This window comes from Fringilla coelebs (genome assembly GCF_963513975.1).
Source record: "Fringilla coelebs genome assembly, chromosome: 9".
Lineage (NCBI taxonomy): Eukaryota > Metazoa > Chordata > Aves > Passeriformes > Fringillidae > Fringilla > Fringilla coelebs.
In genome coordinates this window covers 23,642,093-23,656,089 of record NC_140067.1, presented here as the reverse complement: position 1 = coordinate 23,656,089, position 13,997 = coordinate 23,642,093, and the positions used below count along the sequence as shown (strand labels likewise).

The 13,997-nt window shown below is 39.8% G+C and overlaps 1 protein-coding gene across 7 annotated transcripts in view; it reads right to left on the bottom strand.

The window, feature by feature from the left end:
* Window positions 1-13,997, bottom strand: part of RC3H1 (ring finger and CCCH-type domains 1) — a 63,034-nt gene that overhangs the window by 26,422 nt on the left and 22,615 nt on the right. For 6 of the 7 annotated variants that reach the window (XM_084211327.1, XM_084211329.1, XM_084211333.1 and 3 more), the window contains exons 2-7: window positions 12,549-12,914; window positions 5,182-5,302; window positions 3,753-3,992; window positions 2,464-2,639; window positions 1,441-1,641; window positions 156-288 (exon numbers count right to left, since the gene is read on the bottom strand). In XM_084211327.1, the coding sequence (XP_084067453.1) occupies window positions 156-288; window positions 1,441-1,641; window positions 2,464-2,639; window positions 3,753-3,992; window positions 5,182-5,302; window positions 12,549-12,779 (1,102 nt within the window). In that variant the 5' untranslated portion in view covers window positions 12,780-12,914. The remainder of the gene's footprint in view (window positions 1-155; window positions 289-1,440; window positions 1,642-2,463; window positions 2,640-3,752; window positions 3,993-5,181; window positions 5,303-12,548; window positions 12,915-13,997) is intronic. The other variant, XM_084211330.1, reaches the window with a different exon arrangement.

Here is a 13,997-nt window from a genome sequence, read left to right as displayed (position 1 = left end):
TCAATCTACCAAAATTCTACCTTGGAATTCAAAACTCTTTAGTTGATGAGTAAGGAGGACGTTTCCTTACACTCGATGATCAGCTTTCAATCCTTGAACAGTGTTAAGCTCATCTGGCTAAACGTAAAGGTTTTTATGAAAACACCCAGGTTTACCTGGACTGGGATCAATATTTGCTAGGAGCTCTAGGTGAGGTCTAAGACGATTCAAGTTCGCTGGATCTCCAGTCCTCTGAAGAGCAATAGTTAATTCCTGAACACTCTGTGCAAACGAGGCTGGGGTCTGCAACTTAAAAAAATTATCATAATTAACTTTCTACAGGCATAGCAATCCTCATGGTTTCTGAAGGCTGCTCCACAGACAAGAACTGTCTGTCAAAACAAGAAATAAACAAACATCTTTCACAAAAGCTCATTTCAGTGAGCCCTTTCTATTAAGAATGCACAGTTCTTTGACATTGCATTAAATTACGCTTCAAAATAAACACCAGCCTCTATTTTGTAATTTCTAGCAATAAAACCCATTTCTTTTGTGTTGTGCTGCTATCCAAAGAAAAAAATGGGCCATACTGGAAACCATTTAATTTAGATTTCTGGAGAGCCTAACATCTCCAATCCCCAAACCAACAGGTTTGCAGCCTGCTTTAAATTGAGTACAGTAAGCAGAAAATAAAGAACAAGATAGTTGAAGGAAAAGATAGCTAGCAACATTCTATTTCCTAACATCACTCAATTCCAGTTTTAAAACTGTTAATTCTACCTAGATCCTTCAAGAGATGTTTGGCAGGACACTTCAAAAGGCAGGCAAAGTCATAAATATACAGCAGAAGCTATCTTGAAGCTAATCCTCTTGCACAGCCGCCGAAGCAGTTGTTTCACAGCTTTCATAACTATTCCACAAAGTTCAGTTCTTCCCACCTAATTTAGGCATTTAAAAAAACATCCCCTAATCTAAAAGCCCATTTATCCTATGTTGCTTCTGAACACAAAGAGGTCTGGGCATTTCCAGAGTTTAAGTATTTTATTTACAAAATGTGTTTCTACCGCTCTGTCTTCAGACACAGGCAAGGGGACTTATTTTTTTATCCAACTTATGCACTAACTTCCTGCCCGGAAACATGAACCATTAGCCTCTGTCACTACATTGGCACTTATCAGCCGTTCATAAAGGTCACTCCCCAGTTATTTAGCTAAACTTTGTGGGTTTCCATCTGCAGAAAGAAATAAAGTAGCAAAAATGTCCAGATGGCAGAGGAAACAAGATTCATTAGATTACAAATATATATTCTAATTATTTAGAACATAATGGGTTTTGAAATAACAGGACAAATGATTAATGGGCAAGTCCACGTGGGCACAGTTTCTAAGTTCAATGTTACGAACATTTAAACCTACTACAGCTGCAAGCAAGATGGACTGGGCTGATTCTAGGTGGCTTTACCTTGTCAATGATACTCTGCATGTGGGATTTGTGAGACTGGTCTCCATACAAGAGCGAGGACCACTGGTCTGGTGCAATGCGCAAACCCGCTTCCATTGCTATCTGAACTATCTGCGAGTCGTGTTCCCTTCTCAGAGCTTCGTAAGTCCGAAATTCCTCCTTCAGTTGCATCAGGGAGGAATCCTCATCTCGCTTGGTCACCTAGTGAGGAGAAATGAGCCAAATGCAATTAAGCAGGATAAGCCCAAGATTATGTGAAGTCCGAGGCAAGTGATGTCTTCAGTCAGCATCTAAGTCCTTCTCCCAGACTAAAATCAACTATGACACCACTCAGTGAACATCAGTTCCTACTAAAGAAACACACCCTTTATAGAGAGGAACCACTATAAAATGGATACAAAACATTGTTTTCTTGGACTCTGACCCATATATTGGTCGAAGTGTCACACTTCCAAATGACTTTATAGCACCCACACCTTGAATCAAGATATTTTGTTTGCATTGCAGAATTTTGTGCAAGGGTACAATTAGCAAAACCTAAGCATTTTCCTATTCATTTAGCAAGAGTAAATGACATTTAAGTTGAGCATCTAGTAACATATATAAAATACTGTAAAGTACATTAAGCAATTTTTCTTCATATAGCTGACACTCAAAAGTCTCCTTTTTCTTTGATTCTAACAACACCACAACTGAATTAATAGAATTAGTGATTTTTTTTGGCTTTAAGCCACTTCTAAGAAGATAAGTATGCTGCTTTACAGCCAGGTTCTAATAGCACCTCGATGAAACTAGACCGAGGCAAAACCTACCTTTACAGCTTCAAGTTGCTGCTTCAGCCTACACTGCCATCACAGCTGAATAACAAAGAACTCTAAATTCATGTGGGACTTAACGAGCAATACTTCCTCTAACTACACATATTTTTAGGCATATTAAATGTTACAGGACAATGAAAACTGAAAGTGAAAATCAATGGTTTTCATAGCATTATGAAATCTCTGGGCAGAACCTTCTTCATACCTTGAAGCAGGAGGCTCTGTAAAGGAGCTGGACAACATGCCCAATGCTAGTCTTGGAAGCCTGAGGGAATCGCGGCTCCAGTCTCTGCACCACAAAGAGAACCAAGACCTTTCGTGACAGAGCAGATCCATCTTCCAAAGCCAGCAGAACCAGCTTTAGAGCCTCCTCTTGCATTGCTGGGAGTCAGGGGAAATGCAAAAAGAGACAAAGGATGAGAGAAGCCCAAGTAAAATTTTTGCAGTTTCTTCTTCACCTATAATTGGGACAACAGCTAAAAACTCCCACCAACAGACCCACAAAGCCACAGAGAAAAAAAAGGAACCGGGCAAGAAGGGAGGGCAAAGAAAGAAGGAACCCCTCCAGATTCCCAGACATCGACTTGGGAAAACTGGACTTTTTACCTTTAGTATTATCATCATTATTGTGATTTACTATTATATATTATATTAATATTATTATTTCTACCACTAGCACTACAACAACATCTGTTTTGGGCATCATCTGATAGGAATGTTCCTGTCTCTACATCTCTTGATCATTAATATGAGTTTTCAAAAGGCAATGCCTACATCCCACACTTATCCCAGAAGAAAAAGCTGACAGGCTAAGGAAGAACAAGGTTCATTTCCATGCAAGTAAAACAAAAAAGAATGCCCACACCAATGAGCCAGGCTGCAGCACTGCTATTTTGTTACATAACCAACCTCTCTCTTCCCTGAAGTGGTAAAAAAGTTAGTATCTCAAAGTCAGTCTTCATCTGTTTCAGTCAGGAAAAGCTTCATTATTTTTCATTAAGAAATTGGCTTCATATTTCAAGACTCAACAAGTGAAGTCTATATTTTCAATAATGAGACTTCATTTTTCTTAAGCAACATTGATTTCTTTCTAGTATTTTAGGCAAAGGAATTTAATTTATAAATGCACAACTTCTCAAAAAATATGTACACATAACTGTAACAAATCTATCCCTACAACTGTTTTGTATGTTGTACGCCCTAAGAAGGAATAGAAAGCATGCCAGTCCCTTCCAGTAACCTTATTTTTTCTAGAAGGATCTTCAAGGAATAGACAAGAACAGGACACCTATTCTGAATTTTACAGAAGACTTGAAAAAACATTAAAAATTCAAGAAAACCCAACAGCAGCAGTCCAACAGACACATAAGTAATTCTGAAGATTACTATTAAGAAATTAGGCTGTTATTTAATAAAATCCCTTGGGCAATTGGACAGTCATTTATCAGTGGCTCAATTCTAAAGTGCTTCTAGTACAGCAGTGATGTCACCTACCTGGCCCAAGGAACTGGCACCCTCTGGCTCTCACTGCAGCCCAGAGGTTGGAGGAGAGCTGCTGAGGGTTTTGATGCTGGAGGATGAGCTCTGTGACTGTTCTTTCACCCAGCGACCGTGCTGCACGCATGGCTCTGATCCGCCCTTCCTCCTCCACCAGCTGGCAATGGACTAATGTCACAAGTTTCCTCTGCATGGGACGACTCAGCACACTCTGAGTGGTACTGTTAAGACCCACACCTTCAAAATAAAATGAAACAGAATAATAAACTACCTCATACTCCTTGTGCCAGTGTTCAGTGACTGTACTAGACAAGTGCAAACCTAGCTCTCCTGTGTGTCCATTTCGTCAAAGGGAATACTAGTCAAGGCACAGCATAAGTTCATTTCACTTGCTTCACTTGGCAATAAAAACAGTTTTCTTGTAGTCAGCTTCCCCACAGGCTTAATCTTGTGATTGACTTTTTAAGAAGATGGAATCTCTAATAAATCCTTTTCCCGTGTTGGTAGTTTGTCCCACACCCTCCCATACAGATTCCCAGTACATTCATGGACTTTAGGGACATTTGTTTGTTTTCAGAACACATTTAGTTTCCTGCCTACATGTAGTACCTTCATTGTTTTGGTTTAGAGCTTATACGAGTCATGAACTGCTGGGGTGATGCTTAATTTTGTGCCAAAACTCTGAATCACAAACATGCTTAGAGCCACCTAATTCAGGTTAAAGGAAGAGGTGACTCACTAGACATACAGCTGCCATGCTGAGTTTGCTCCACAGCCAGAGCTTGTTCACTGGGCCACCAATTCCCAGAGTGATACTGCTGTCACACTGCACTGGTCACAAAAGACTCAGACAGCTTCTCAAAAAAATAATTTTTGATAACCCAATGCCCATGATGATCAACTCCACTACTGGGGCTGACAGACTGTCCAAATCCAGCATGTGTAATATATATAAAATCCATACTCTTCAACATAGTGCAGGTTTGCTAACTTAAAACTACCCAGCTGTTGTATTTGACCTTGTATAAACAAACAATTTTCCCTATCTATCTTATATGTAGTAATCTTCTCATATCAGTTTATTCATCCTCTACAGAACAGCTGCATCACTATAATTATCACAAAGCAGAACTGAAATAAAAGGGCAAAGTGATCTAGTTTTACTTATTTTGCGAAGATGAAATCAAAATATGGCATGGTCATAAACCTCAGCCTTTTCTCTGAATGATTTTTGACACCTTTCAATTCTACATCTCCCTCCCCTCCATGAAAACATCATCTTAATGTTTAAGAAATCTGTTTCAATTTGTTTCTAAACTAGATTTATATCCATTTTCCAAACATACTAACTAATAATTTGGATAGTTTGTTTTGCATCTTATTTGGTTTTTTGTTTCATTTTCCAAGGAAGCAATGCAGGAACTACCTCTTGCACTGCTGAGTGGTTTGAGGTACAATGCCAATTCTTCCACACATTTCTTGCCCTCCTCATAATGCTTGGTATCTTCAGCTCCACTGCATAAAGTAATCGGCTGCTGCTCAGGAACCTGAGGAGAGATGACATGTACATCTACTATGAATACGCATAAATAAGTGGCAACCGTGCTTACAAGCACTTATAACTACACCACATTTCCTGTTTTGTTCTCCTTTTGTGATTTTGCTATATTACTTAGCATTTTTCAGCTTATTTACTAAACAAACAGCGTAAGAAACCCTGTGAGAATGAAAACAAAAACACAGGATTTATGTTTAAGAGACTTCTTTTATTTAGTGGCTGAAAGGAACTAGAAGCAGAAGACTTAACATGGCATTTCCTATAACTATAAAACTTTGGCTAAAATAGAACACATTGAAACATCCCCAAAGCTAACCAGCCAAAAAACTCAGGGGGAAGAAAAAAAAAAAAAAAAGATGAGAACGCTGGTCTGCTGGTAAGTACAAATTTGTATCTACGGCTCACAGCTCTAAAATCATCCAGGGATAAGAGACTGCAGCTACTTAAGATTAGTGGAAGAAAGACCTAGCAGCAAATACAGTAAGACACCCCTGGAACATATTCTGAGTAGACACAGTTACAAAGCATGACCAGGTTATTTCTCTGTAGTGCATATGAACACACCCTGTGAGTATTTATCTGATGATAGACGCCAACTACATTCTTGGGGTTTTGTGCTTGGTTTTTGTCAGGTGACATTTATTTCTTCCAGACATTGACCAGAAATCAGGATTTTTCCAAGGGATTTGCATCACACCCCTCCAAGGCATAATTTTGGTTCTACTTTCCTCTTGGAAAATTCTTAAAGCTTTCATCAAATTTGAGGGTGCAGTATAGCACCCTCAAATTTGATGAATTGTACTAACAGTTCTCAACATCACTGTTCAGCAGTCAACCCAATATGACAGTACAGAGAATTGGAACTCCTCAGAAGACTAAACACGAGCACTTTTTCTTTTTGCTGTCAAAGTGCAAATATATCTCAGACTTCTATTTCCAAGTCAATCCCTATCCCAGTGGCAATAACAGCAGGCTAATCCCACACAGCTGCTTACAGGGACCAACCCAGGCCTTCAATCTAAAAGCAAAAGCCTTTAATGCTTCAGTTAAATACAGATACAAACCTGCTTACCTTCATGTGTAATGCAGCCACGGCAAGAGCAGCATTATGATTGCAGCACCAAATAAAAGCAGTAAATATGTATAAAATATATATACACACATGTATATAGTTACCATCACCAATGTGAACAGCTTTTATATCACTTTTAATAAAAAGCAATGCTTCAACCATATCACACTTCTCCTTAGACAACCGCACCACCCTGCTAACTTGCTCATTTGACACACAGAGAAAAATAAAAAGTTACTATCTTGCTTTTCCAGCAGGTAACAAAGAAAAGTCTCAAAATGCAACATGTCAGCTGGAATTAACATAGTATCAACCCAAAACAACAAAAACAAGCCAGAAGCTGTGTCTGATCTAGACTTCCATTCTTACTGAAGAGAAAAACCCAAGTTCAATCACACCAACACAACAAGATTAGCCTCGATACTTATCACTGATGCAAGTTAACTTGTAATGTTCTGTGGGGTTTTGGTTTTGATTTTGGGCCAGCATTTGTTTGGGGTATTTTGGTTTTTGGGTTTGAGGAGTTTTTGTACCTGCAAGCAAGAATATTTTCAGCAAAAGGAGATATTGCGACTCTGTATCTTAGAGTGGTCAGCTGTAAACAGTCACGACAACCTTGAGTGGTTTCTTGGGATTTGGGAAACAATTATTGACTCCTGCAACATTTGCCTGCACCTTAACAGAATATTCCACACCTCCTTTTCAAAGGCACTGCCTTTTAGCAGTCTGCTTCTGCCAGAGAAGTTACGTGGCAGAACTGGCTTACTGAGCAAATGACACATCTCCAGTGAATGTGTCCAGACACTGCCCTATCTCTGGCCTATTTCCTGCAGTCCCACACTTTGTACAAACTCCTCTTGCTCCTGCAAGCATTCCCTCTGGCACCACCGCCAGCCCAAACAGTGACAGCGTCGCAGCCCCTGGCAGACAAAGGGGCTGGGAACAGACGTGGGACAGGAAGCCATGTTCAGCCCTGGATTTCGACCCTGAATTGAAGTGGGTTTAGCACACATTCAAAGCAGTGGTTTGGAATGCCAGACACAGCACAACTCCACCAGTGAGACACAAGGACTGTCTAGCAACTAACAGAAAGCTTCCCCTTCCCCCACGGAAAAGCTGGCAGAGAAAAACTTCCAAGAGCTAATCAAGCTATTCAAACACTATCTGCATATTGTTCCCATTCCTTCTCTTTTGAAGGGAAGCTTCAATGTAAAAATCTAAATGCTTTGTACAACTGTACTGTTTGCAAAATGAGCCCAAAAGAGATTCAACTTTTATCTGAAGCTGGAGTAAGTGCAGTACTGAAAAGTAAAATATGCTTTTTCTGTGGTTTTCAGGAGTGCTCAGGAGAAGAGAATTTAGTTCTCATGCAGTGTATTCATTCATGCAGTGCACTTCACAACAAAATTTACAAGTAATATTCCTTTTGCTGGCTGTATTATATGCACGTTCACAAGTTATTTTAGTATTTTAGGGTTAGAATAATTGTAAGAATAGCATCTACCAAAAGAAAAAATCATGAATACATAATTCATATAAGTGACAGGAAATGTGAATTTTGACTTTGGCGCCATCATGGAACTGCTGAGGGACAACTGAGAAATAACTGAAGTCAAAAGCATTTTCGCTTCCCCTTCCCAAAATATCCTTTTAATAGCATGCATGACCCTATGGTTACTGCTGTTTACAATGCCTCTCAGGAGCCCCAGAATAGATGCCCCACAGAGTGAGCTCATTATTTTCACACTCAGTCCATATTCTGTTCTCTCAGACATCACACCCTTATGACAGTTTCTACTGCAAATATATTCACATCATGTAATCAACACCTCCCAAAGGGGATAAGAGCAAGACAGGAAAAATGATCTCAGCTGTTTAATTGCTTTAAATCTGGGATGGTTTTGCATGTATCTGCTTTGGCAATGACTGCAAGTATCCTGACAGTGGAATGTTACCCATCAGCATGGCTTGTGGCTGTGGGAAGAGACAGGTTATGACAGAATAAGGAAGGGGACCAGAAAAGAATGCTAAAGCGTCATCTCATACCAGGCAGTGATTTTGAATTGGTGATTTAAGTGTAATTTGATGAAGAAAGTCAGCTTGAGTTGTCAGTAATTACCATTAGACATCTAATTGCACAGAATGAGAACATGTTAAACAGACCAAACCCCTTTTTGTATGGTTTGAAAACTGTTTCTAGCAATATTTTCTTCCCCCTCCCTGCAAATGAACGATTTGCTTCCTGCCAAGAGAAACCAAACAAAACCCAAAGCCTAATGTTTTTAGTTCCTCAAAAGTTTATATTAAAGACAACTTTTTCACAGATAATTCCTCTTTTGTGGCATTTAATTTTTTATTTTAACTTTTGATGAAATAATCACATGTGCCTCTAACAGCTCTGCACTTTCAACCTTCCCCTTTTGAAAGGGCTGTAAGTTAAGATCACTCAGTCTCTCATCATGTACAATTCCAATGTCTAGAATCGTGTTTATCATGTCCAGCAGGAGATTATTCCAAAATTAAAGCACCACAGGCATTTCTGCCACTCTACATCACCTGTTTGGAATGTGCATGCTGCTGTTTCATCGTTAAAAAACCATGAGGGAAGAGCTTAGATGACAGATTCATGATTAGGTACCTTCAAAACATTAGCCAGGTGAATGCTTAAAATAGTTACATATAGTGAGTAAGATGTGGATGCCTGAATAGCTAAAGCTCAAAACCTTACTCTCACAGAAACAAACTTAAGTGATTCCTTTACCCAGGAAGTCTAAGAAGCAAGTAGTTCTATGAATGCCTTGCTGATTTTTGTCCAAGGCCATTGTGTCTCCCTTCCCCCACAGTTCCTGCTTAGGTACTCAGCTATGTCCAGCTTTCACAGGAATAATAATTCTCATCTTCCCTTTATGATCCCTCTGCTCCCCTCATTTTTTGCAGGAAAACTTATCTAGACATGGTCTGAACTACCTGAACTACCTGAGGCTGTGGATATCCCATCCCTTCAAGTGTCTAAGGCTAGGCTGGATAGGGCTTGGAGCAAGCTGGTCTAGTGGAAGGTGTCCCTGCCCACAGCACAGGGCTGGAATGAGATGGCTCTTAAGGTCCCTCCTAACCCAAGCCATTCTGTGATTCTGTTCTATTCTGAAACCACTGCCTTCCAGAACAGCCCCTGTAACCAGTGTTGATGTGAGCCATGCTACAGGGGAGCAGATAGAAAATCTGAATCTGCAACAGCTAATTTTCACACAAAGGGTGGCTATAAAACCTGGGCAATGGGTTTCATTTCAGAAAGGGGTGGGGAGAGGGAAAAACTAAGAAAGAGTCTAATTCAAGTAAGAAACCAACTTTTTTCACCATTAGAGTGACAAATTCTACCCGGAGAGAGAATGATACTGTCAGAGAATACGTTACTGCTTTCCTGGGTGACCGTGTGACAAATTCAGTGTTTTCCCCAGAAGTACAATCTTGCTTATTTCACTCGCTGTACTTGTGCAAAAGCCAAAGTGACTTGCCCTGGAATCCTGTCACTGATGCCAGTCACAGCAGAATAGATTTGTTTCTTTAAACTGCCTGGTCTCCTCCTCCACCTCCAGCAAAAAAAGCACTTTACAAGTATAAATGTGTGAATTCCTCAGAAGTCACTCCAAAGGGAAAAGAACAAACTGTTCTTCCCCTTCACAGATAAAAGCTTTAGTTGGGCTTTACTGTATTTCCTTCCAAAATGAAACCTGTTTTTTTGGAATTTAGCATTTACAAATAAAATATTACTGGTCTCTGTGGACTTAGGTTAAAGGTACAGAGGTTTGTTGGAGATTAAGGGACAGTACTGACACATACATACTCCTGAAACTAAACCCTGAAGTGGAAAAACAAATAGAAGTGGTTTCAACTGAACTTGACACTACTCATGCTTTGAAAGCTAGATTGCTGCTCACAGACCATTTTTGGTGAAATAGAGTAAGAGTACACTCTCTTAGTGGGACAGTTCAAAATCACTAGTTTCTCTAAAGTACCTTTTTTTTTTTTAATTTGTCCTTAAACAAAGCTTTTTTTTAAAAAAGATTTTTAAAAATGGCCTTAGACAGTCTATTGGAAAATAGCAAATGTTTCCCTGTTCTTCACAGGAAAGTAGTTGTATTCATTTTCTAGTAATCCAGTGTCTGGTAAACATTGCAACAGCTGCCAGGATGGGAAAGGGAAGAGAAAGGAGAGCGAGTTGTACTGAACACTGATTTCATTCACATGTTCATTTGAAATGAGGAGCTGGCAGAGAAGGCGCTTCAAAGGTCTCTTAAGGGGAAAGTCTGTCAGTAATAAATACCCAGCTAGGATCCATGGTTACTGTCACAGGTAACAGAATGCTGGGAGTAGCAAAGAATCAGAAATGAGTGGCAAAGAACAGGGGTGGGAATAACGTATCCTTTGGTGGCATTTGCAGCTTTGAGGTCATGACGAAACAAGGTCCTGTGAATCTTCATCACACAAAATTTTTAGATAAAAAGGGAGCACAAAACGATGTCATTAGTGCAAAGTCAGAACCTAAAGTTCAGAGTGCTCTCAAGACAAACACTATACTATAAAACCTTTCTTCATACCTCACACATATGGATAACAAAACTCTAGCTGGCTAACTAGTAAAACCAGAAAAAAATTCTCAGTTACCTATACAGAGCAGGGTGGATTTCCATCTCATTCCACAGAATCTTGTTTTCATAAAAATTTAAATTCTGGCAGAGGTCAAATTGAATCTATCATACAGCTTCTCATAAAGGTTAACAAGTGCACACAAAATAACCAAATGCAACGGGAAGACATTTATCACAAATGTGGACATTCAGATGCAACTAGAAATATTTAACTGCAGAGGGGAAGAACATGTAAGAGAGAAAGAGAATTGCAACTTTTTTTAATGACATCACTTATAGATTTAATACTGCTTGGAAGCTCTTCAAAGATGGCAGCATATCACAGAAATGGGAGTGCACAATCTCACTGCTTCCTCCTGCAGAGCAGGATGAGTCACTTAGCACAGCCAGAAACACCGTTTGATTCTGAGCATCTGAAATAACCTCTTTACCATACACCAGGAAAGAAAAATAACAAATTAGCCATATTACTTGATAAACTAAGAAGTAGCAAAAGCACACCTGGACCTGTAAGTCACAGTACCTAATAAAAAGCAGCATAAGAGCACCTCTCTTTCCTCCACACTTTTTACAGCTCTTCTACAATTCTTTCCTTTTCCTGAAACTACAGATCTCATTGATGTTTCTGCTGCATTTTTGTCACTTATCCCAGACACTGGAGCAGTACAAAATAAAGCAATAACCCCTTTATGGTAACTGCATCCCAGCGGCGTTTTCATTCTTCACTCATAAGTTAAACAGGATTATCCCTCCTCTCCTAAGACCACAATCCTGTCCACAAGCCTTGGAAGGTGTGGGTCACAGGGAGCTACCCATGACCTAACATCCAGAAGCTTTTGCCAGCTTAAGTCTGTGCTGCAACTGAACAGGGTGGTCCTGCTTTCCACACATCCCTGCCCTTTCTTGGGGCTGTTGGAAGTCCCAGTGCCACTCATCCCCATCATATCACCACTTCAACTGACCTCACCAGTTTATTCCAGAAAAAAAGGGAGCCTCAAGCAGGCTTCCCTCCCTCACCAATATGGATTTAGAGGAACATGTCATCTCAGGAAGTCGTATTCCCATTGCATAGTTTCACATAAGGCTGTATAAAGGCTACTACCAGAGAGATCTGTTTCACATCCTTTACACGCCCCTCCTGCTTTTGGAACAACCAAACACAGGTTTCACAAGGTGAATACAGTAAAGCACATAACCTACCACAGAAAAATGTCTTCCCACAAAATAAGCTCAGAGCATGGCTAGGTAAGAGTTGAGGAAGATAAAAGGAAACACAACAAACCTCTTCTGGTGACAGCCCACGGAATTAGATATAACAAAAGTCATGGTCACCAGAAAAATAAAGATTTAAACTATTGATTCAGGCACCTTTACTACTTCTTGTAGAAATCTACAAAAAGGTAGATGCCTTTTCTTCACATAATTAAGACAATATCATATTCTTTATTATTCCTGACTTGTCCTCCCAAAAGAAGGAAAATACTGAAACAGATTAAAAAAAAAAAAATCAGGGATACCTGAGCACCCACAAGTTGCAGCAAAGCTGAGTTCACAGGAAGGAGTTCAATGTCTGTGTTGATAGTGGTCTGGTCAAAGGGACATGCCTTACGGTGGAGCTTGTTGAGGCACATCTTGCAGACAGTGTGGCCACAGCCCAAGCTGATGGGCTTCCGGATGGTTTCGTCGAAAGTCTGTGTGCAAATCGGGCAGGAGAGAAAATCCGTCCATTGTGGAGCTTGTACAGGCATTGCTTCAGGAGTTAATTGACAAGACAAAAATCTAAAGCACAGATTCCACTGGAATCAAAATTTTGCAAAAAAGTCTGTTTGGTTTTAAATATCTTCTGTAAGTACAGACAGTCTGCACATAGTGTGAAACATAACCTAGAAGAAAACAGAAAAACAAAGTTAGCATTCTGTACTAGAACAGGCGGTGAGCTCCTCTGTGCTAGTACCACTCCTCGAGGTGTAGCTGAATTAAATACAGGACTGAGTCACAACTTGCTTTAATTCCAGCTAGTCTCTGGTTCTCTATAAATGAGCAAATTGACATCAACAAAATGTGAATAAAAAAGACAATTCCACTAATCCACTTTTGTACAATATCAACCGTACAAAATAATTAAATATTTAAGTAATTTGCTTAGACAAGGCTTCATTCAAAGCCTCTATCACAAGCAACCTTTCTTCTGAGTCCAGCGGGCTCTGGATTGGCACTCAATGACTCCAGAAAGGTGTGAGCTGCCCAAGCCTAGAGGGAGATAGGATGAATGGCTCAGGGTCAGTCAGACCCTGTGCAATGCAGCTCTCACGCGTCACTCAGTGATGCTGTCTGCTGCTACTCCAGCACCTTCACACAACATCATATGTACCGAGCTCTGTGGTAGCACATGGACCCATCCAGACACATCTCAGTTACCCTGGGAATCTGTATGCACTCTTGCTGGAATTCAGCACTGTTAACTTGCCCTCTGTCTGCCATCCAAGCACCTCCATCCTTCAAAAACCGGAGGACACTTTTAGTGGTCAATTATGACTGGATGAATGACAATTGTTCCTTAACTGTTCCTTTTGAAACCCCAGTTTATATCATTCACTGCCTGCCTAGAGATTATACTGATAGAGAAAGCAACACTTTTACTCAGTTGAGAAACCACACAGAAGCTACAATAGAAGAAAAGCTGGGAGTTCTTTATTACTTATTGGCACTTTCTAATCAAAATACTAAGAAGATCAAATGCTACTCATTATAAGGGAATGGAAGATAAGATAGTGCTTTGGGACAGGAAAAAAGCAGAACTCATATGAGGAGAAATGTATAAGAATAGATGGACCACATGATATGAAAAAATCATTATCAAAAAGAAAATTGGTAATTATATAATTTCAGATGTCTGGCTTACTTTCACCAGTGGAATATTCAATTTTTAAACATTTTTTCTAAATCAAGGAGTAAAATGACAACAA